The 24,511-nt window shown below is 39.8% G+C and overlaps 1 protein-coding gene across 4 annotated transcripts in view; it reads left to right on the forward strand.

Moving 5' to 3' along the window:
- The window catches only part of LOC123127928 (BEACH domain-containing protein C2), a 26,218-nt gene extending 4,960 nt beyond the window's left edge, over positions 1-21,258 (forward strand). Inside the window, exons 2-31 of one of the 4 annotated variants that reach the window (XM_044547790.1) lie at positions 899-1,686; positions 2,126-2,815; positions 3,640-3,774; positions 5,203-5,307; positions 5,412-5,525; positions 5,709-5,785; positions 6,214-6,295; positions 7,104-7,421; positions 8,042-8,664; positions 8,876-8,960; positions 10,043-10,237; positions 10,649-11,197; positions 11,280-11,423; positions 11,515-12,006; positions 13,182-13,336; positions 13,508-13,577; positions 13,672-13,755; positions 13,833-13,889; positions 13,967-14,035; positions 14,121-14,207; positions 14,327-14,443; positions 14,650-14,799; positions 14,904-14,988; positions 15,079-15,199; positions 16,345-16,441; positions 16,517-16,630; positions 18,767-19,130; positions 19,482-20,278; positions 20,350-20,472; positions 20,660-21,258. In XM_044547790.1, the coding sequence (XP_044403725.1) occupies positions 899-1,686; positions 2,126-2,815; positions 3,640-3,774; positions 5,203-5,307; positions 5,412-5,525; positions 5,709-5,785; positions 6,214-6,295; positions 7,104-7,421; positions 8,042-8,664; positions 8,876-8,960; positions 10,043-10,237; positions 10,649-11,197; positions 11,280-11,423; positions 11,515-12,006; positions 13,182-13,336; positions 13,508-13,577; positions 13,672-13,755; positions 13,833-13,889; positions 13,967-14,035; positions 14,121-14,207; positions 14,327-14,443; positions 14,650-14,799; positions 14,904-14,988; positions 15,079-15,199; positions 16,345-16,441; positions 16,517-16,630; positions 18,767-19,130; positions 19,482-20,278; positions 20,350-20,472; positions 20,660-20,713 (6,941 nt within the window). In that variant the 3' untranslated portion in view covers positions 20,714-21,258. Of the gene's footprint in view, positions 1-898; positions 1,687-2,125; positions 2,816-3,639; positions 3,775-5,202; positions 5,308-5,411; positions 5,526-5,708; positions 5,786-6,213; positions 6,296-7,103; positions 7,422-8,041; positions 8,665-8,875; positions 8,961-10,042; positions 10,238-10,648; positions 11,198-11,279; positions 11,424-11,514; positions 12,007-13,181; positions 13,337-13,507; positions 13,578-13,671; positions 13,756-13,832; positions 13,890-13,966; positions 14,036-14,120; positions 14,208-14,326; positions 14,444-14,649; positions 14,800-14,903; positions 14,989-15,078; positions 15,200-16,344; positions 16,631-18,766; positions 19,131-19,481; positions 20,279-20,349; positions 20,473-20,659 lie in introns of all 4 variants that reach the window. The other 3 variants (XM_044547791.1, XM_044547788.1, XM_044547789.1) reach the window with 3 other exon arrangements.
- The last annotated feature ends 3,253 nt before the right edge of the window (positions 21,259-24,511 follow it).

Raw genomic sequence — 24,511 nt, forward strand, 5'->3', positions numbered from 1 at the left:
AAGGTCCCGGAGCACCACCGTCATCTCCTCCGGGGTGAGCACGGCGGGGGCGGGCGCGGGTGGCGTCCAGGCGGCGGAGGAGACCGGCCCAGTCAGGGGCGGCGTGCTGGCCGCGGTGGTCATCGGCGACGAGGATGCGATCGGCAGTGGGAGGGTGGGGGTGGGCGGTGGCGTGGACATGATCGAGCCTGAGACACCTGATACCAGATTGGTAGGAACCGGATCCCTACCAGGGCGTGGTCTCAGGTTGTAGGGGTGGAAGGAGCGATGGCGTGGAGGAAGGCGTGGTCGCCGGCGCTGGGGCGCGGTCGTTGCGTGCGCGCGCGCGCGAGGGAGAGAGAGAGAGAGAGAGAGAGCAGGGGCGGCGGCTAGGGTTAGGTCTCCCGGCTCCCTAAGGAAGCCGAGCAAATCTGATTGCTTCATGCTTAACTTGAAACGAGTCCTTACATGAGTTTATATAATCTCCAAATACGATAACTGGGCTAAGCCCCTAATAAAGATAAGATAACTGGGCCAGGCCCCTAACTGCCTGGGCTGTAGTATATGCCGGTCATAACACCAGTCTTTATAAATCTTGTTCCACAGTTCTGCATCAATCGTTCCTATAGTAATTGAATGAAATTGTTATTCTCACATGCCATTAACCATTCCCAGGGACAAAGTATTTCTAGTGGCTATCAAAATTACGACATACAATGTTATGTGTATATAAATTAAAAAGGTTGATTGAGTTTGGTTCCCAGTTCCCATCAATCATTCATGTATTGATTGTAGTAAATTGTCATCCTTGATAGGAGAAGAGCAACTTATGACATACAATAATGACTATGTACCTAAAAAAGTGGCTTGGGTTGGTTCAGAAGGATAACTATTGATATTATCTCATGTTTAATCTTAGGTACTCACCGAAGGCCTGCGGAAGTTATTGGGATGGTTCACATATCTTGTCGCGTGCGACCTGCAGAATCATTATGGGCATTAGCTTGTGGAGGTCCAATGGCTTTACTACCATTGACTGTTAGCAATATTGAGATGGATAACCTGGAACCTATACTTGGTGATGTGTCACTGTCTCTTGCTACGTCTTCTCTTTCTGTTCCTATATTCAGAATAATTTCTCTGGCAATTCAACATCCTGGAAATAAGCAAGAGCTTTGCCGTACCAATGGACCAGAGCTTCTATCACAAGTTTTACAATATTTGTTGGAAACACTGTCAAAACTAGAAAGTGGGAAGAAAGAGATACTGAGAGACGAGGAGCTTGTTGCTGCAATTGTATCTTTGTGCCAATCTCAAATAAATGATCCTGGTCTAAAAGCGCAGCTCTTTAGCACTTTGCTGTTGGACCTGAAGATGTGGAGCTCATGCAACTATGTTCTGCAGAAAAAGCTTCTCTCTTCACTTGCAGACATGGTTTTTGCAGAATCTGCTTGCATGTATGATGCAAATGCGTTGCAAATGCTTCTTGATGGATGCAGAAGGTGTTACTGGGTAACTCGTGAAGGAGATTCAATAGATACCTTCACATTGACTGGAACTGAGAGACCTTTAGGGAAAGTGAATGCTCTTGTTGATGAGCTGTTGGTTGTTATTGAACTGTTGATAGGATCAGCTTCTTCCACAATGGCTTCTGATGATGTTCGTCGTTTGGTAGGATTTGTTGTTGACTGCCCACAACCTAACCAGGTAACTGGATTCGACACTGGTAGTCTAGCACAACATTACATGCCCCTTGCCAGAAAACAAAGACTCTCGTCAAAGTTTGGCTAGCGCTTTCTTGTTCACCAGGATGATGTCATACATGGAAATACTTGGTCCATTTGTATCTGAGTTTGTAATCTGCCTAGTTTTGTACATGCTACTTTGCATTTGGAGTACTTCATACTCAGATGTATTTGTTTCATAACAACAAAATACTGAAGAGAATCTAGTCTTGTGTTCGTTAAACTATTGCCATATTTTTTTTCTATTCTTTGTAACTAATCAGTGCTAATGCTTAATGTGGTTTTCTATACTATGGGGTATGCACCAAAGTCAGTCTTAATACCTTTGTATAGCTTCTTGATGTGGAAACTTGATTGAAAGAATGGTTCTGATGATTTTTAGCAATGTGCTTTGTTGGCAGGTTCCTAGGGTCTTGCTCCTCATCTACAGACTGATTGTGCACCCAAACAGTACTAGAGCGCACATGTATGCTCAGTCATTTATTTCTCGTGGAGGTGTAGAGGCATTACTTGTTCTTTTGCAGAGAGAGGCTAAATCTGGCAATAAAAACACTTTCAACAACTGCGATGTGCCACAAAATGCTGCTAAATGGAATGGAAGTTCTCAGTCAAAATCTACTAATAGTCGTTCACTCTTGAAACCAGCTAGTAGTGAAGCAAACTGCAATCGTGAGACCCCGTCAGTTGACAGTCATGAGTCACCCTCTCATGATGGTAACTCTGAACCTGTATCCACTAGCAAATGGCGCTTACTAAAAAATCAGTTCCTAAAGAATCGGAGTGGCATGGACCTCCCAAGTATCACTGACAATGTTCAGAACAATGTATACAATATTGATAATGGTGATGGAGTACTTGTTGGGATAGTTCATATTTTGGGCGCTTTGGTTGCCTCAGGTCACCTGAAGTTTTCCTCACTTATTGCAAAACCAAAGTTGCCAAGTGGTTTTCTGACAACTGCTAATGGCGAAGGAAATACCATGTTTGAAGACAGAGTATCTTTATTGCTGTTTGCATTGCAGAAAGCTTTTCAAGCAGCCCCAAGAAGGCTTATGACCAGAAATGTATATAGATCTTTAATATCTGCAGTGGTATGGTGTTCTTTAACTGACTTACGGATATTGGATATGTGATATGTTTTCAGCACTACACTGAATGGTTAATGCAACTCCTGTTTTGCTTTCTACTCCCCCAATTCACAAATATACTTACTTACTTACGAAGCCTTTGATCCCAAACAAGTTGGGGTAGGCTAGATATGAAACCCTTTCACGAGGACTTCCCAGGAGGTCACCCATCCTAGTACTACTCTCGCCCAAATGGGTTTCATACCCAAAAGACTGGCTAGTTTTTACGTTGGCTCGCCAAGCCTATCACAACCCTTAGATATGAAACTCTTTCACAAGGACTTCCCAGGAGGTCACCCATCCTAGTACTACTCTCGCTCAAATCGGTTTCATACCTATGGGACTGGCTAGTTTTTACGTTGGCTCGCCAAGCCTATCACAACCCTCCTCCTTTACCCGGGCTTGGGACCGGCTATGCCTAGAAGACATAGGCGGAGTTCCAATTCACAAATATAAGATTTTTAAATTTTGTGTGAAACGGATGTATATAGACACGTTTTAGTGTGTTTGTTCACTCATTTCAGTCCGTGTGTAGTCCATATTGAAATACCCAAAACATCTTATATTTGTGAACGGAGGGAGTATTATTAGACTACGCCATCATTTCTAAGTACCTGAATAAGCTAAATATTTGGAATATTACAAAAGCAAGACTTTCAAATAAAATTTCTTTGAAGTTTATGTAGCTGTGCTTCACAATAGTTCACGTTTTGCTCGCTTAAGCATGTCATAGGTGCAACCAATTTTACTCTGGAAACCTGAATTATGTCTTGTATTCTTCAATGCAGATCAATATTTCTTCAGCAAATGATAATCTGAACTTGTATGATTCTGATTATCGCTTTCAGCATATTCCGCTCTTGTTAGTTCTACTACGTTCTCTTCCATATGCATCACGAGCATTTCAAGCTCGTACTCTTCAGGTACATTTACTGATTTATTCAGATAAAGTTATCACCTAATTTTTCTTGACATGAATGAGGATATGATCACTGATAATATGCTCATATAACATTTTCCATTATGTGTATTCTCTTGATTGACATCTCTTATGCCATTATCATAATTCTTGTCTTTTGAAGTCTATGATATTACTTTTTTTTTAGAAAATGGAAGCTTTATTACCCCTTGCCCTGCACCATTAGACGCATATAGCCAAACTTATTACATTGTTTATTACAAAAGATCAAACTTTGATCTTGCCAAGAGAGGGAAATATCAAACACATGGATCAAATTGGACGATCAAACCACATAAGATCACTCTAAACACTCAAAAGTCTATCATTGGCATATGCCGCCCAAAGCGGATCATAAACACCCTGGTGATCCACTCAAGTTTATTCGCGTCTGGCTCTATCAGCTCCTTGTACCACGCCTTCTGTAATAGTGCCCATAACCGCAGCCAATTGGTAGTTTGGTACACAAGCGTAGCACCTCATACAAGAACAAACTTTTATCTTGTAAAATATGACATCATTTATGCAAAGCCAGATAGACCGAAAAGACAGCTGCTACCCCGACTAGAATAAGAAGCCTTAAAGATTTTTTAACCCCTGTAGCCAAGTCCCAAAAATATGTGAAATACCACGAGGTGGGGTGATGTTAAAGGCTAAATACACAGCTCGCCATGCAAACGTTTGGACGGAGTTTTGGTCATGATGGAGTTGTATACTGGTTTTTCTAGGATATCGATTATTATAATTTAACAACTACTCTTCCCATCTTAATCAGTTCTCAGTTCCTTTCATATTTGAAGATTTGCATGATTAAACCATGTGCAGATTAGGTATGGGTGGGAGGGAGTTTTGGTTTATTAGATGGCCTTTGCCTCCAATTTTCATAACAACCTCAGCTCTCACTGTGTTGACAAACAGTTCCAAAGTTAAAATGCGCTGATGTGGCTGGTTTGCCATGGTTTCAACTATCAAAGAACAACTTGGGGAGAGACCAATTAGTATAAGTGGGGAGGACATCTGGCGAGTAGCGTCTGATATGGGTAGATGTTAACTTATATGTTGAGACTATCTTTTTAATTTAGGACACAACCAAAATGTGTTTAAATGATGTCTACACCCTAGACACCATGCTCCATGATTAATTTAGAGGCTTGGTTTTGGTTCTTGTACCACATCCCTGAGTTATTTGCATGATCATTCTGCTAAATGTTGCCTTCGATTCTTCAGTGGTTGCATTAGTTAATTAATATTGTAAGCCCCATAAATCAAATATGTGAATTCCTAACATTGATTTTTCCAAAGCTAAAAAACAGGTTTGTCTTTTTTACTTTGAATAGTGCATTTTATTTGTCTTGCGTTTTAATCACTTATGATGCCTTCTATATTATTTCAGGATCTTCTATTTTTGGTTTGCAGTCACCCTGAGAATAGAAGTACTATGACTTCCATTGCAGAATGGCCTGATTGGATTTTGGAGGTTATGATTTCTAATCATGAGGTAATATTTCTGTGATGGCAAATCCAACATTTTGCATTGATAATTATATTAAGAAGTGGCACTTGTATTCTATGCTTATTTTAATATGTAAAGTTGATATTTAGATGGGTGATAACAAAGATTCAGATGGTGTAAGCATATATGAGCTTGAAGACGTCATACACAAGTTTCTACTTATTATGCTGGAGCATTCAATGTGGCAAAAAGATGGGTGGAAGGCAAGTGACGTTGATCTCTTGTGTTTCTGTTTGCATATTAACTTTATAGGATTGTAAGCTTCTTTTTGGAGAATGGGTCGTAATAATTTTTTATGGTAGTTTTGTGGTTGGAATGTTTCCCTAGCCAGACTTCTCTTTGATCCTTGATTGTGTCTTGATGGTTTTAATGCTGTAATTCTTCAGGATGTGGAGGCAACAATACACTGTGCAGAATGGCTTTCAATGGCTGGGGGGTTTAGCATGGGAGACCAAAGAATTAGGTAAACAAAAAGCAATAAGAAGCAATGCTCCCATGCCATAATATCTTGCTAATTATGTATCCTATCTATGCGTTCCGTATCAACCACCACATGCATTTTTGTTTATCTACTAGGCAGTATAAGAAGTATTTACGTGATAAAAAAACATCAGAACCCATAAGATCGTTAAAGCATGACATTATGCAGGGCTGCATATGATCTAAAACTGGAAATTCCTTCTAAATATCCCCACCGTACCTTTTAAAATAACAATAGCTGCAGCCTTTTGTGCTTTACTACCTCATCGCATTTTTTTCAACAATAGAATACAGGTGCTTGTCACGCTCTGCCTGATTATTTTATTGATTCAAACATAATATAATGCTTTTATAGAAGATATTATCTTCTTGGCTTGGAATATCAGTGTGATATTTTTCTTTGTTTTCAAGGCGTGAAGAAGCATTACCAATTTTCAAAAGGAGATTACTGGGTAGTCTGCTTGATTTTTCTGCTCAGGAGCTTCGAGTTCAGGTAGATGCTCCTTTTTTACAAATGTTATTCGCTTGGACTTGGACTTCATTATTTTGAAATTACAGAACTAACTAGCAACGCATGGTTCTTGCATATTTGTCAATTGCTATTTTCTACCTTTTTCACCCCATATATCTGATAGGCTCTTCTACTTCCTGTTTATATAAAATGAACGCAAAATTTGGGAATAAATCAGTACAAACCTGTGATATTTTGGAGCCTATATTAGCTATATCTATTATCCAGTTTACGGGGGTCATAAGTGAAACAAGCCAACTTATGAAATTAGCACAGGAAACTACATAACGATTCTTGCTTGTAAGCCCTTGCACCTTGCAGAGTTCCCAAGCCACCTTCTCTGGTTTAAGCTTCTGTTTTAGAAGGATCTTAGGCTTATCAAACATATCTGAAGGTAATCAGGTGTCTAAAACTAGCTTAAAATTAGGACTAGACTACAAACTAAGCTTGCTCGATCAATTGAGCCCATGTAACATGGTTAAACTTGTATGACCACTACTTTCTGTCTATGATTGTACATAGGTGCAGTAGCAATACATTGTCAAGGCATATTTGTCATCAATTGTATTCCAAGGAACAGAAAAATGTGGATAATTTTGCTTTTGTTTCAAAACCTCACTTTTATTATGAATTATGGTACTCTTAATACATTGGTCGCCTTGTTTATAACATGCACAGATGAGTTCAGTCTTATGGACAATAACACATAGAGTGTCTGTTAATTTATAAATTAGACGGTTACGGTTTTATCATTTCGCAAATGATGTTCTTTTCTTGGTTGTCGCCACAGCAGTCTGAAGGAATTACTGCTGCAGCATCTGATGTTGAAGTGGAGACTAAAGAACCAAAAATACAAGCAGAAAAGGCTGCCGATCTCTTAGTAGTCTTGGCTGAGAATGCAGTAGTTCTGATGATGCTCGTAGAAGATCATCTGAGGTCACGCAGCCAACAATTTTTTACATCCTGCTTAATTGACAGTGCTTTATCTCCTGCATCGATGGCTTCATCAGCTGCCAGTAGGTCATTGAGCAGAACTGGTAGCGAGCCTTTAGAAGCTGGGGGCTCAAGGCAGTCTTTGTCCAGTGATGCTGGTGGACTGCCGGTTGATGTATGTATATCTAGAACAGGCATATATTATCACAATCTTATTTGCATAATTTCAATTTATGCCTATATTTTTTATAGGTCCAACTTGTAATGTTCTTTCATTGCTTTGACATGTTGAGTCCCTTTTTTGTTTCTGGGGCAATTTTGTGAATTTGTGAGATGCTATATCATGTGATTGCTGAAAATGTTAAAACTCATTAGTGGTATTGTATTGTTTAGGAATATATGAGATAGATGATTAGAGGTCCAGTTTCTAGGGAAAACTTCTTGTGAAGATAATCGACAGTAAAGGGTGGTTTTTGTTTAATTCAAGATTCAAAATAAGACCACTACCATTATAAGAGTTACACTATTTCTTGGAACTCGACAAGCATATGTACATTATTTCTTGTCAATCAGGCCACTACCCTTTATAGGAGTTACACTATTTCTTAGAACTCGGCAAGCATGTGTACACTATTTCTTTGTACTAGTATGAGTATAATCCAGAAGAATACTCTGTGTAGCATATCTTGTTTCAGAATTTTCCCTTTATAGTCCACTCTTACATTCAGTTTCATCTACTTCATACCAACTTTTGCTTGCTATCTTACATCATTATTGGTGTGAAAAAAATTCCAGGTTCTTGCTTCGATGTCTGGCACAAATGGGCAAATTTCTTCTGAGGTAATGGAACGCGTAACGGCAGCAGCAGCAGCGGAGCCTTATGGATCTGTCAGGCATGCATTTGTATCCTATGGGAGCTGTATTTCAGATCTTTCTGAAGGTTGGAAGTACAGAAGCCGACTGTGGTATGGTGTATGCATTCCATCCAAAGCTAATGTCTTTGGGGGAGGAGGAAGTGGTTGGGAAGCATGGAAATCTGTTGTAGAGAAGGACTCCAATGGGGACTGGATTGAACTTCCATTAGTGAAGAAATCAGTTGCAATGCTGCAGACACTTCTACTAGATTCTGGATTTGGGGCTGGCCTTGGCTCTGGAGAGGGATCTGCCGGTGGTATTGGTGTTATGAGTGCACTTAATCAGTTGTTAGATAGTGATCAGCCTTTTTTCTGTATGCTCCGGTTGACTCTTATTTCAATGAGGGAGGATGATACTGGGGAAGACGACCTCTTTATGAGAAACATTAGCATGAAGAATGATGATATATCAGAAAGATTGGGCTGTCAAACTGGAAGTGTGATTGAACTTGATGGTAACTCATGTTCGCCTACCATAAAACCTCAGTCTGCACTTCTATGGAGGTACACCTTACCAGCTATTAAGTAGAGTATCATGTTAAAATTATAGTTCAAGAAAAGGATTTGATCCAGAATTATCACTCCATGGTCCATAGTAGCCAGTGGCCTTTCATTCTATACTGCATCCATACTAACCATTTTGTCCATTGCTTCTTCACTGATACTTTTTAACATATCTTTACTGATATTTCGAAACCTCTGTTTTTTTTTACAGATTGCTTGGCCCCTTTCTGAATGTGCCAGTTTCTGAATCTAAGAGACAGAGGGTTCTGGTTGCGTCTTCTATTCTTTATTCGGAGGTAAATTTGGTTTTCATTGATTGAAAAATATGATCAGTATCTAAAAACATACAAGTGTTCCATGCTATCCTTTCAGATTGAATACTTCATCAGAATCACGACATGCAGACACCATAGTCCATGCGTGGTACTCCCTCCGTTCCCAAATATAAGTCTTTTTAGAGATTCCAACAAGTGACTACATACGGAGCAAAATGAGTGAATCTACACTCTAAAATATGTCTACATACATCTGTATGTTGTAGTCCATTTGAAATGTCTAAAAAGACTTATATTTAGGAACAGAGGGAGTAGTTTCATTTACCATCTTCTTCCTCTTGTTTCTGATGGTCTATGCATGGCCCCAAAGTTCACATGCGGTGGTCTCATTATTTTTTGCATAGATGAAGCACTATTTTGCACCAATCTGTTTGATTACTTTATGTATTTTGTGGAATGTAGCATAAAAAGCATGTTCCAAATGCTTATAATCATGTTGCAGTTTTCAAAACACTTATAATTTAAATTCCTGATGCAGAAAGCTTGTTGCCCCCACCATATATCTAAATGTCTCGTGTCTTAACTTTGAATTATATGTCCAAAAAGCTATCCTCAACCTGTTATGATTAATTTTAAAAAGGAAATTCCCTTCACTCATTTAGTGCCTTGATGATCAAAGATAAACCCGCAGTTCATACCAAGAGATATCAGGGAGCAACTTGTATGGAAACACTCCTAAAGAGGTAATCTTGTACAAGTTGCTCTCAGAGATATCACTACAGTAGATGACACTGTAGAACGTTCAGTTAGAATTTTCTGTGTTAGGCCTTAAAATCGTGGGACACTTTTTTTGTGAGAAAAAAAACGCACTACTTTCAAGACCTTTTTCGAGGACATCACTACTTTAAGACCTAACCTAGGGAAATTGCATAACTCCATGCTGCTGCTTCCTGAGAGCACTGCTACTTTTAAGGCCCAACGGAGGAAAAATTATAACTCTATGCTGCTGCTTCCTGTTTTTTTATGTTATTTGTTTTGAATATATAGATCGAACAACTTTTTTTATATTATGTGTTTTCATGAAGCTTATGTTATCCTAACAGGTATGGCATGCTGTAAGTAGCGACAGAAAGCCTTTAAGGAAAAAATATCTTGGATTGTTAATGCCACCATATGCAGCTGTCCTGAAAAGATACCGCTCTGTTTTGGCTAATATTCACGAGCTTGCATCTTCGGATGGAGAAAATCCGCTACTTGTTGGTGATTGTGCTTCGGCTGCAGATACTTTACCTGTTGAGGTAACAGTTGATTTTAAATAGGCCATAAGATAGCTAATAACTGAAGTTATCTGGTGCTTGTACTGAGCTCTATAACTGTGATCTAGCGATGCTTGTTACAATCTTATAGCTTTATAGTAAAAATGCTACTTCTGCAAATAGAACTATGAATTTTGCACATTAGCTTAAAATCAGATGTTTTCCTAACTATTGCTTACTTTGTACTTTCATTTCATGTTCGAGAAATTGTTTTAAATAGTGTGATTTGGATCTTTAGCATAATCACTTCTATCTTGACATTACTTTTGAGGAAGGCCTTGATATTTGTTATGCGACTTTAGTTGGTCTTCTCGGATAAATATCTCATCATTGTTTTTATGCAAAGTTTTATGTGTTCACAGTGGGATTTTATTCTGTGTCTTTTGAATTCAGGCTGCTGTTTCATTGATATCACCTGGCTGGGCTGCTGCTTTTGCCTCTCCACCAGTTGCAATGGCATTGGCCATGATTGCTGCTGGTGCCTCTGGGGCAGAAACAATTGCACCACCAACAAATAAATTGCGCAGGCGTGACACCTCATTGCTTGAGCGTAGATCAGCTAAATTACACTCATTCTCAAGTTTCCAGAGGCCTCCTGATACAACACCACTCCTGCCTGCATCTGCACCAAAGGACAAAGCATCCGCGAAAGTTGTAGCCTTGGCCGCTGCTCGTGACCTTGAGTTTAGTGCTAAGATTGGCTTGAGAAGAGGTCTTAGTGTTGTAGCAATGGCAACTTCAGGACAACGGAGGTCTGCAGGCGATATTGAGCGTGCGCTGAGGTGGAACACAACTGAAGCTATGGCTGCTGCTTGGATGGAGTGTCTGCAATCTGCTGACTCAAAGTCAGTGTCAGGCAGAGATTTTTCTGCCCTTTCTTACAAATATGTTGCACTTCTTGTTTCAAGTTTTGCCTTAGCACGGAACTTGCAACGAGTTGAGGTATATCAACATCGAACAAAACGCTTCCGCTTATGGTATTCAGTGTTAGTGATACATCACTTAACAACTTTTGGACATGCAGATGGAGAGACGAACACAGGTTGATATCTTGAACCGTCGTTGTGCCTCTGTTGGGGTTCGGGCATGGCGACGTCTTCTTCATTGCTTAATAGAGACAAATAGACTCTATGGACCTTTTGGAGAACTTCTGTGTACTCCTGATAGCGTATGGACCGAATCCTGTTTTTCTTTCACGCTTTCTTGCATTCTTATTAAAAAAACACTATGCATGATTGTTTTATTGTTTTGTTAAGCAGATTTTCTGGAAGCTGGATTTTACTGAATGTTCATCAAGGATGAGAAGATTTATGAAAAGAAACTACAATGGGTCAGATCGTTTTGGTGCAGCTGTTAATTTTGAGGAGCAGATGCTTCTTTGTGATGGTGTAGAATCCAATGCATGCCACACAGAGGAAGGGGACACTCGATCTACAAATGCTCTCCCAACAACTTCGTTAATTATAGTGGCTGAGGCAATGTCAGTGGATAGAGGACATGAAGATGCTGAGCACATAGAAACCGAAACAATTTGCAGCAGTGTAGATGATCAATTAAGAAATTCCTTGCCACCTGATTCGTTTAAAGGATCAATAGATTCAAGAAGTTCAGACTTTTCTGGTGTCCGCAACCTGGTTCGATCCACACTAATTGCACCTGGTTACAGGTCTGGCGAAGAAGATAAAAGAATTATAATTGAATTGCCATCGTTGATGGTGAAGCCATTGAAGACCGTACGAGGAACCTTCCAAGTAAGTGTGTGCTGATGTACGTACTTCCACCTGTATAGTCATACCTAGTGTATAGCTTTTTCTTAGGGAGTCCAAAGAGCTTCTATTGGTGCCATATATTACTTGAACACTGAAATTAAACGAATTGTTACTACGAATTCATGCTTTCGTTACTTGGCCATGAGCCCTTGACCGGGTCCTAATCAACACAGCTCTCTGATGAGCTTAACTAGCTAAGTTCATCATATGATTCTGAATAGTTTTGAGTCGTAGTCTAATCTCTAAGGAGTCCTTAGTAAAGTCCGGTACCACTGTAAGTAAATCAAGGGTGTGGGAATATTGACTAACACACATCACACAGTTATTCACCCTAATTTAATCTACAGTGTTCTTGGTATTGTAAGTTCCCCTTTGGAGAACAATAAAAGAATTGTGTTCAATATTAACTATCCTTTATATTCAAGTTTAGAGAACTGCCCGAAATGATCACTGTGTAGATACAAAAACAGATGGAAGCAGTGTTCTTTGTATTGCACCTGTTCCCTTTATAATATTCATTCAAATATTCCAAGATCCAAAATGAACAGCGCACTAAAGAATCAATAACTGTTAGTGTAATAGCATATAAAAAACTTGAGTAATTGTGTCCCCACCTAGCTGAATCAACTTCCAGCAGCCTTGACTACACTGACAAGTTATTTTTTGTTCTTATTTGCATTGAGTGCAGCGTTTGGGTGCCCAGGCTCATCTGCACCCGCTCAGAAAAAAAAATCACAAAAAATAAAAAAAATTCCAATTGTTTTTTGCATGTTAGAAAATTTGTTGCTGAGGTCCGCCCCAATTTTCAGATCATTTGTACATCTCAATAGCTCTCAGCAAAAAAGACAAATAGGGTCAGAACAGTAAACTTTTTTACAGACACCGAATTTGTCTTTTTGCCGAGAGCTGCTCAGATGTCCAAAATGATTTGAAAATTGGAGCGAACCTCACGGATCAAATTATCTACCATGCAAAAAAATGTAATTTATTGAATTTTTCTAGTATTTGTTTTGATTTTTTTCCTCAGCGTGGGTGCAGATGAGCCTGAGCTCAGAAGTGGATTATCGCCTTACATTGTACTATTCTGCCTATTCTTCTTCATGCCCTACTCTATCATGCTAATGCATATCATAATCCCAAGCATATATTGTTCTCAGGTCACATTAAAGAGGATTAACTTCATAGTTGATGAGCATACATCTGACAGTGACAGTTACATGGATGATGTTGCATCCACTAGCGGCCAATATGATCAGCAAGATAAAGATCGGAGTTGGTTCATATCTTCGCTGCATCAGATTTATAATAGAAGGTAAATAATTATTTTTATTATCTGGTACGCATTAAAATGTTAAGTGAGGTATTTTCAGCTTTTCTACCATCTGCGCCCCTTCTCGCATATGTAGACTACAGTCTACAGAGTGGACTGCCTGTTCAGTGCTTATAATATATGTTTCATACTGATTAAAGTTAACTATTGCAGGTATTTGTTACGTCAAAGTGCATTGGAATTATTTATGGTAGATAGGTCTAACTTCTTCTTTGATTTTGAGGTACATAGTTGATGAGACTCACTTTATGTTGTTTGAATCTTATGCATGCTATATCTGGATAACCATTTTTAAGTTGTATATGAAATTTATCTAGGATATAGAAGCACGTCGACATGCTTATCGGGCTATCATTCACACCAAACCTCCTTATTTGAATGATATTTTTCTAGCTACACAGGTTGGTGTTCAATGCAGTTCTCTAAATCTGAATGTTTTGAATCTACCCCTACCTGAATCTAATATCATTGTTTTTAGAAACCTGAGCAAATCCTTAAACAGACTCAATTAATGGAGCGCTGGGCCAAATGGGAGGTATTTGAGCACAACTCATTTTGACGGTCATATATGTTAAGTAGAGTCAGGATATAAGGAATAGCTTTCTTGTGCAGATTAGCAATTTTGACTACCTAATGGAACTGAACACTCTTGCTGGGCGCAGTTACAATGACATCTCGCAGGCATCCTTGCTTCAGAATTCTCACTTATGAACCTGGCAGGTTCTTGCTTCTGTTTCTATTTAATGATTCTTACCTGTTTCTGCAGTATCCTATCTTCCCATGGGTAGTATCAGATTACCAGTCCAAAACATTGGACTTGGAAGATCCTTCCTCATACCGAGATCTTTCAAAGGTAAATTGTGTGCTTCTATTCTTGCCGCTCATAACAGTAAGTTGGATCCCATTTTTATGTATTGCCCTGCTTTTCCAAACACTTACACGGGTGATGGTACTCGATTCTTTTCAATGAAGCCAATTGGTGCTCTAAATCCTGCACGGCTGAAGAAATTCCAAGACTATTACTCTAGTTTCAAGGATCCAATCATCCCAAATTGTCACTACGGTTCACATTACTCTAGTCCTGGCACGGTGCGTATTTTTAGATCTTGCATGCTTTTATTCAGCATTTTGCTTGTGTGTTGTACCTTTTGTTTGGGCTAAGATGTACTTATGAAGTAATTCCATAATATCAACCACTTCCTCGCTGCATTTCAGTGACAATCCCTTATGTAGTTGATTGGTGTGACCATACCTTGATTGCAATGATGGTGCATTGATATAAATCTCTACTGCAGGTATTGTATTATCTTGCCAGGATAGAACCTTTCACTACCCTCTCTATTGAGCTGCGGGGTGGCAAGTTTGGTGATGATAATCACATGCTCTCTGATATCACCAGAACATGGAACAGTGTCCTTGAAGACATGAATGATGTAAAAGAGCTAGTAAGTTTTGTTGAAAAATGTGCTCTCGACACATTTCCACGTTGCTAGTTTAGAAGTCTTATCAGAATCTTTGTTGGAATCTAACGATGCGACTATTTCTCTAGGTTCCAGAGATGTTTTACCTTCCTGAGGTATTTACTAATGTGAATTCTGTTGACATGGGAGCAAATGAACTTGCTAAAAGGCTAGGTAAGTTCGCTTCAGTCTTATACTCATAAGAGAACCGAGTGTCACTCAGTAGACGTGGCAACCCCCCCTTAACTTTGAGTGTCACTGCAGGCTCTGTAGAATTACCTCCTTGGGCCGAGAACCCTGTTGATTTTATACATAAACATCGGAAAGCTCTTGAGAGTGATCATGTCTCCGCTCATTTTCATGAATGGATTGATCTAATATTTGGGTACGTTAGTATTGTTATATCTCTGTTGCCATGTCATGATATCACTGCTTTATTTCACTAAATCATATTCATTGGTCTCATACACATCTGCCAAATGTCATCCATATCCTTTCCATTCTTTCAGCATTAGGGTAAGTATGATGTGAAGGAATACTACTTTTCCCTCCTTCCCAAAATGTAAGGCACACTTTTTTTTTGACGTGTCAAAGGCAGGCTTACACCGGCCTGAACTTATATTGCCAAAAAATGGTCTTTGATGTACGACTTTGACCATTAATATATACCAAAATACATGGAATGCACATGTATAAATGGTATCGTCATATTTGTCTTGCAAAACAATTTTATTTCATATGTCTTCATACTAATTTTATAGACATACAATAAACGGAAATCATAGTCAAGTTGTGCGATGAAATACTAGAAATAGTCCAAGGGCACCTTATATTTTGGAAAGGAGGGTGTATTTGATAAGGCTATTAACTGTTCCTTTTGACAGTAAAGTAAGTATGACGTGAAGGAATGCACCTATCAAGTATTACCTTATTTGAGCAAATGGAAGGATTTGATTTTCTGGGGTACCTTCAAATGCTGGAGAATTTAATTTCCAATAGATACTCTAATGAAAAAAAGGTCGATACAGTAGCCGCTGGTTCTCCCCTCATTGCAACTGGATCCTTATCAAAATCCCAGCTTTGTACTGGATTGGTGCATCCCATTTGTAACCAATTTTGACTGATCCTACATCATTGAATGTAAAAACCATACAGATAACTTGTGTCAACTTGGAAATACCGTTTGAACCATGTAGTAAATGAATGACTGAATCAGTTGATGTGCGCAAAGACAAACGTGTTGAACCCAATCCCAACAAAGGACATCTTGCTGCTGCCATGTTTTTTGGTTATCTTTAGTGTAAAATTTCTTATATTAAAAGGATGGATGTAAAATTTCTGATTCTGGTATCCATAGATCACAAGCAATAATCCATGGATTTTTTTTAAACAGACACATCATAGAAAAATATATTCAGTGATTATTATTTCACATATTTAGTTTGCTGGCCTTAGAGGCTTGTATTAATGTCATTAATTATTCATCTATGTGTTAAACCCATTTGTCATGTAATACTTTCTCTAATTCAGATATAAACAAAGAGGTAAAGAAGCAGTGATGGCTAACAATGTTTTTCCCTATGCTACATACGAGGGGACAGTAGATATTGATAAAATTGCTGATCCAGTAAGTTTCACATCCAACCTTTTAGATCATCTCAGTAACTTTCTAGCTGTTAACATTTTGCTGAAAATACTGAAGGTGCAACGGCAAGCTACACAAAACCAAATAGTAAATTTTGGACAAACGCCATCTCAGTTGCTGATAGTTCCACATATACAGAGAAGGCCATTGGCAGATATCTTACAGCTGCAGGTGATTTTTACAAGTACAAAATTGGTGATTTATTTCTGTAATTGTAACTGTTCCAAGTACAAAGACCATGCATAGTTCAGAATAATCATAATAAAGTATGAGTTTCGCGAGTAAATCACACTCGTGCTGATTAATAATGCGATTACTTATTCAAGGTTCGTAACGACACACTATTCAAGAGTTTATAGACTTGTTACTCTATTACGGATACGACCATCTTCATGTTTTCCTCAAGAAAGATATCAATCACAAAATCATATTACAAGTTCTATAGTACTTTCGCTTGAGAAAAATTCATATAGTACTCCAATTAAAACATGTCAAACTGACTTCAGTGTTGCATGTTACTCCTCATCATCGGTCCATGTAACTGTGAGAGTAACTCAACTCCAACCACTACCTTTTCCTTTTAAGCATGTTACTATTCTAAGGCCACCTCTTGCAGGTGCAGCCATTTGTTCCAGGAAATTTTTATTCCTCTCCTTCAAAACATCCTATGTAATATACATTTGGATGCCCCTGAACTTGCCACCTATCTCTTGGCTCCCAGCTGAGACTCTCATTCATCCCACTAGTATTTATCTCGATATTGTGCCAAGAGACACTTTTTTTTAGATCGAAGGGGCCACACAGCCCCCATTTTCATTACGAAAATGGAGTCTTTTTCTTACAGGGACACTGAGCAAACCATTACATCACTGATACAATAACTACACTAGGAGGCTCCAAAAACTAACCAGCTGAAGCAAGTAACATCAGTCTGAACTCTGAGAGGATAAAACATCAAATTAACATGAAATGCCTTTGAGGCCAGCAAGCATAACAGCAGCTGACTTCACAAAAGTCTCCTTACACGTGGCGCCGATCCATGCCCACCTCTGAAGACATCTCGAGTCACCAGCATAATTCTTCTAGACACCCGATGAAGCATGTTTTTTACCCCTCTTTTCTGCAGATTTTTCCAAGAGTCCAACAGAGTACAAACAAGAAAAATAATGTCAGTAGGATCTCTAGGCACAACACTTTGAAAACAGGACTTGTTCCTTGTTTTCCAGATAGACCACAAGAGAGCAGCAGCACCTAGTGAAACAACTACCCTATCTTTGCCCGTATAGCTAGGCAGCCAGTTCTGGCATAGATCAAAAAAAAAGAAGAAACTGGAGATCTCTTATTACCCAGAGCACACCCCACAATATTCCACAAAAACTTAGCTACTACCTCCGTCCTGGTTTATTAGTCCCCATTGTATTTTGGGTCAAATTTTGATCATATATTTGACTAGCAAAATATTAATGCATGTTACTGAAAGTTATATTGTTGGATTCGTATTTGAATGTAAGTTTCCATGATATTATTTTTGCTACATACTCCCTCTGTACCAAAATACTTGTAGCTAGGGGAACTTGTAGTAGTTTTCCCCAACAAGTATTTAGGTACAGAGGGAGTATAACATATATTTTATTAGTTAAAATCATGGTCAAAATATGACCCAAAATACGAGGAGGACTAGTAAACCAGGACGGAGGTAGTAAGGAGCAAGAGAAAAATAAATGATCCACACTCTCTTCAGAGTCACAAAATTCACATAACTTGGCACCTTTCCAACCTCTCTTGCTCAAATTGTCCTCGGTCAGAATCCAATTTTTTTATTACTAACCAAGAGAACGCCTTAACTTTAAGAGGCATCTTCATCCTCCATAGATTTCTAAAAGCAAAAACAACTTGTCTAGCAATAAGATAGTGATAAAGTGATTTAAAAGAAAAACTCCCGGAAGCTGTAAGTAACCATTTATCTTACAGTGGAAGGGCATTCTTTGCCGAGATGGTTTACAGTCTCCTGCTAGCTTAAATATAGCCGACACTGTGCTTCGTGCAGTCATCCCCTTTTGGTTAGGTTATCCGCCATGAGGATCTTCAAGTACAAGGCAACTCATATCTATTGTGTATCTCACTGTGTAGATCAAATTATATCTGTCAACATTGCGTAACATGATAATTGGTTTTGTGTCATAAAAAAATCAGATTTTTTCATGACTTAAACAGTTTTCCGATCATGGGACCTTCCAAGTGCTTGTGGCACTGGATACTTTCTCTTATCTCGTGGCGTACTAGATTGTTAAATTTTTTTTTGTGCAGACAATATTCCGGAACCCAAGTGAAGTCAGATCTTATTTACTTCCTAATCCAGACCAGTGTAATGTTCCCGCTAGTGCAGTGCATGTATCGAATGACTGTATTGTAGTCGTAGATGCAAATGTGCCTGCAGCACATGTGGCAGTGCACCATTGGCAGCCAAACACCCCGGATGGCTTAGAGACACCCTTCCTCTTTCATCATGGGAAAAATGCCATAAATTCAAGCGGCGGCGCAATAAGGCGCATCTTCAAAGGACCTGCTTCTGCAGAAGACTACCATTTCCCAAGGGCTATAGCTTTTGCTGCTTCTGCGATCCAACCTTCGTCAACTGTTGCCGTCACATGTGACAAAGAGGTTATAACTGGTAATTATTGTATTCTCACCTTATTTTCTCCTTTTCTCAAAGCTATCATTTTTTTCCACTCATTGGTACTTGTCTGAAAACTAGTCTTCTTCACCTTTTTTTTTGTGCCTGCTTCACTTTCATGTCTTCTTTGTACTGGTTCTTTTCTGGATGATTCCTGATATCCAGAGTGACACATTACAATCTGGTGTCAAAAAACTAGTTTCCTTATTAGTTCCTGAATAAAATAATGTATTATGTTGCTCTTATGCTATCATTTTACATCAAATAGTCATCTTTATGATATGAAATATTGTAAGACTTCTCCATTCCTGCATTGTTTCTAATGTCCCTTTTTTTCTTTGACTGTAGGTGGGCATGCAGATAATTCTGTGAAGTTGATCTCCTCAGATGGAGCAAGGACCATTGAAACTGCATCTGGGCATATTGCTCCTGTGACCTGCCTCGCACTATCTCCTGATAACAATTACTTTGTCACAGGGTCTCGTGACACAACAGTTATATTATGGAGGATACATCAGATGAGCTCTTCACATTGGAAAAATGCTCCAGAACCTCCACCTTCACCAATAACACCAAGTACTCCTCTAGCCAATAGTATTAGTAGTGGTAGCAGTCCAATCAGAACTTTGGAAACCTCCAGCAAGCGGCGAATCGAAGGTCCTATGCATGTTCTAAGAGGACATCTTGGAGAAGTAACTTGCTGTTCTGTTAGTTCTGATTTGGGACTTGTTGCTTCCTCTTCACATACATCTGGTGCCCTTCTACATTCTTTGAGGACAGGTCGGCTCATAACGAAGCTGGATGTGGGAGAGGCACATTTGATATGCTTATCTTCTCAAGGAATCGTATTGATTTGGAATGAATCAGAGAAGAGACTATCCACCTTCACTGTTAATGGAATCCCTATGTCTACCTCGGTCCTGTCACCTTTCTCCGGGCGTGTTAGTTGCATTGAGGTTTCTAGGGATGGCCAGTTTGCTTTAATTGCAGCATGTTTATCTAGAAATTGCACTCGTGACACTAGTACTGATGAAGATCATATGATTGACAACTGCAACGATGATGAGGATGTACCAGAGTCAAAGGAGACCAAGCTATACGTTCATGCTCCCTCGATCTGCTTCATTGATCTATACAAACTTGAGGTGAACACGAGAAAACTTTTGAACTTACATCCTATGAGCAAAACTCTCACGGATAAGGGGTATCTTGTCAGGTAATTCATACGCTGAAGCTGGGAGAAGGACAGGACGTCACAGCTGTTGCTCTAAATGAAGATAACACTACTCTTGTTGCCTCAACAGCTGATAAGCAGCTGATAGTCTTCACAAATCCTTCTGTAAGTATTCTAAGTGTAGTATATTTTTATCTTCACTAGTTATCTTCATGGCCTGATTGACAGATGTCCTATAGATTATCCCTCATCAGTAGGAATTTTTCAGGGTTTAATTGTCAAGATAGCCACTGGCACACAGAATGACCATCTCTGCAACTAATTTTCATATTAACTTGCCTGAATATTGCAGTTGAGTTCTAAAATAGCTGATCAGATGTTGCATGAAGGTGATGGGCTTTTGTAGTCGTGTGAGAAAACCGCCGCTGACTGACATTATTTCACTCACCGAAGCCCAGCGAACCTTGCAGTGAAAGATGCATAGGGTGTTTGGGGAAGATGGCACAAAACGGCGTCTGTACATAAAACAGGGGAGATGCAACACGGGCCCTCTTTTGTGCTGCGGTAAACTGGTACAGATGACTTCGCATTGGTTGATTGTATGGACCTTGCTTCTTGCACGTGGTGAAACGCGCCATACCGCGGAGAAGATCTGGGACCGTCTTTGTTTGTGTTGCGGCCAAGGGATTCAGAAGCAAATACCTAAATGTTGCTAATTCTCTGCTCTTGAGTACGTGTCTCGGTTGTGTGATACGGTGTGCCTACGTGGACTCTAGGCTGACTGCCATCTCTGTACAAAATCTCTTCCAACTAATTGATCATCTTTCTTTCGTTTATGCATGGCGTGTACACGGAATCCTCTGTTCACGAGCATTGCCAATGCCATATGGTCAGTGAGCTACTCATTGGTCGTGTTATTGTTTGTCAAAAATATACATGTAGTGGTTGTTTGGATAGGGGGGATTAACATTGGATTTTCATAAAACAAGTTTTCAGCTGATTTTTAGTAAAACGGGTATTATTTATTTTTCTGGGCAAACCCTGTTTAAGAAAAACTTTGTTTGAGCTACGAGAGGGTGAATCCAGCGAGCGTTGTTCCTTGTTTGTTTTGGAGACCGATTCAGCTGATGAGTTTGTTGAGGAAGGAGCGGAGAGAGAGAAATCTGTTACGTCAAGTTTTCTTTAATCCCGTTTTCACAAAAACGAGTAATACTTGTTTTTGATAAAACACAGTTTCCCAGCTTTGTGAAAACAGAATTATTCTTATCCACGTTTTTGTTGAAGGGCCCAAACAAGGTTTTAATCTGTTAGGCGGTTACACGGGTTCACGGAAAACCTGTTCGGCTAATCCTACCTATCCAAACAAGGCCGTAGTGTTACACATTCATACAATATAGATGTTGTTGCTGTCATTGTCATTGTCGTCTTTATGTGCATAGTTCAAGTGTTTTGGTGTTTGAGAAACATTCACGATTGCCGTTTCACATTCGTCCATACCACTATTTACATGCATATCAACGATAACCATATTTGTCCTATGCATGTGTGACACTACCACCCGATGTGGAGTTTGGTACTGGCGATCAGCTTCTAAGCACACTGTAACACAGAGCCTTCCACTGAAGGGGCTTGACATGCCCCGCGAAAATCCCATTTGTTCGCACGCACAGCCACACTCCATAAATTATTCAGAAACATGCATAGATTACACCACACACTAAGCACATGTTGCACCAGGAAGTACACCTTATAATGCACGGGGAGTACATGTCGAACCAAAGTGTATGTTGTAAATTTCATCAAGCTTCTTAGACCATCAAATAACCATAACTGCTGCCAGAACGAGCCGTCGATGTGCCGCTATCTTTGCTCTCATTTCGAAGCCGGCCTGACCTTATCAAATATCAATGACAACCAGGAAGTCTTTACCCATGTACTCTAAGGACCAGTGCTCCGAAGCCGCAGTCCTCATCGTTGAACCATTGAATCGATCTGAAGAACAACCAAATCTAGTTTGTCGCGCGTAGGCGCGATGAGAAGAACACAAGTTGTACACATGAGAATACACTGTAGACGAAGAGTACAATTATGTTACCTTGTGAAGTACAGGTATGTTTCTGCATGAAGTACAAATTTGTTGTCTTTAGGACAGGCTGGGCCAAAAAAATCATCAAAATCTATCATCATGGAATTTTATTTTGAAGATAACAAGAAGAAGAAGGCAGTGATAAATATGGTTCGTGATTTGGACGCTCGGTTCGAAACATATTTGTTTCAAAATTTATATCTTGTAAAAAGGATAAGCAACCTTCGGTCTCCGATCCTGATGGAGAAAATCGACCGAAACTCTCTAATTGATGTAAATTCGTTGCGGCGCTTGTCACCATCAAAAGAATTGAGAATAACATTTTGTAGAAGGTGCTCCTTAACGAGTGACACGAAAAAGGTGGCACAATAAAATAAAACGAAACAAAAGAGAACGCCATACCATATTGGGTCGGCTCATTGTGTTTGTAGTAAGTGTGCATACGCCTGTTTATATAGCCAAGTGTGTTCCCCTAAAAAAAATGTGTGTGCACATGTGTAAGGGCACGTCCAACGGCAACCCGCAAAAAACCTCCCTTGTCCGTCTGCGGACAGGAAACCAGTCATCGGACATGAATGTGGAAGGCAACCATCCAACGCTAGTCGCATATATTTTCACAACAACTCAAATCGATCGAACGAAATTCGTTTAAACAAGTCCGGATTTCATATAAATATGGCCTGATTTCATATAAACATACCAGATATCATATAAAAATGACAAAGTTCATTATAAATACATCAATGTGGTCCTAGGCGGGCTCTAAAGTATAATTAATACCTAATCTAAATGATCGCCGACTGACGTCCGGTCCCCGTTTCAGGCCATCAGCCCCGAGAACTGAACCTTCACCGTCTCCAGTTCCGCCTCGGCGCTCGCCAGCTTCGCCTCCGGAGCCCCAGGAAATGAAGTTTTCCTCCTCGACATCGCCGCCAAGCGACTAATCGGACAAAGATGTTGAGCCGTCGATAGGAGGGGAGGAGTGGTGGCCTTTCTGGGACCCGAGCTGCTTCGACCTACCATGCACTACTCTTCCTCGCTACCGGTGGCGCCCGCGGACATGTCGGCTTCTTTGTGGTCGTGGCGCCGGGGCGCGGTCTCGGTGATGAAGGAAATATGCCCTATAGGCAATACTAAAGTTGTTATTTCATATTTCCTTATATCATGATAAATGTTTATTATTCATGCTAGAATTGTATTAACCGGAAACTTGATACATGTGTGGATACATAGACAAAACACCGTGTCCCTAGTAAGCCTCTACTAGACTAGCTCGTTAATCAAAGATTGTTAAGTTTCCTAACCATAGACATGTGTTGTTATTTGATAAACATGATCACATCATTAGGAGAATGATGTGATGGACAAGACCCATCCGTTAGCTTAGCATAATGATCGTTCAGTTTTATTGCTATTGCTTTCTTCATCACTTATACATATTCCTTTGACTATGAGATTATGCAACTCCCGAATACCGGAGGAATACCTTGTGTGCTATCAAACATCACAACGTAACTGTGTGATTATAAAGATGCTCTACAGGTATCTCCGAAGGTGTTTGTTGGGTTGGCACATACCGAGATTAGGATTTGTCACTCCGAGTATCGGAGAGGTATCTCTGGGCCCTCTCGGTAATGCACATCATGATAAGCCTTGCAAGCAATGTGACTAATGAGTTAGTTGCGGGATGATGCATTATGGAATGAGTAAAGAGACTTGCCGGTAACGAGATTGAACCAGGTATGAAGATACCAAGGATCGAATCTCGGGCAAGTAACATACCGGTGACAAGCAGACTAAGGCATAGCCTAGTGGTGGGAAGGGGCTGATGCCTTCCCACCCACCCAGGTTCAAGGCATGGTACTTGCAAGTTGGGTTTGTTGCACCAATTATACTGTAGGGGGTTCCCCTACAGTCTTTCTGTCAAAAAAAACATACCGATGACAAAGGGAATAATGTATGTTGTCATTACGGTTTGACCGATAAAGATCTTCGTAGAATATGTAGGAATCAATATGAGCATCCAGGTTCCGCTACTGGTTATTGACCGGAGATGTGTCTTGGTCATGTCTACATAGTTCTCGAACCCGTAGGGTCTGCACACTTAACGTTCGATGA

This window comes from Triticum aestivum, chromosome 6A, assembly GCF_018294505.1.
Source record: "Triticum aestivum cultivar Chinese Spring chromosome 6A, IWGSC CS RefSeq v2.1, whole genome shotgun sequence".
Classification (NCBI taxonomy): domain Eukaryota; kingdom Viridiplantae; phylum Streptophyta; class Magnoliopsida; order Poales; family Poaceae; genus Triticum; species Triticum aestivum.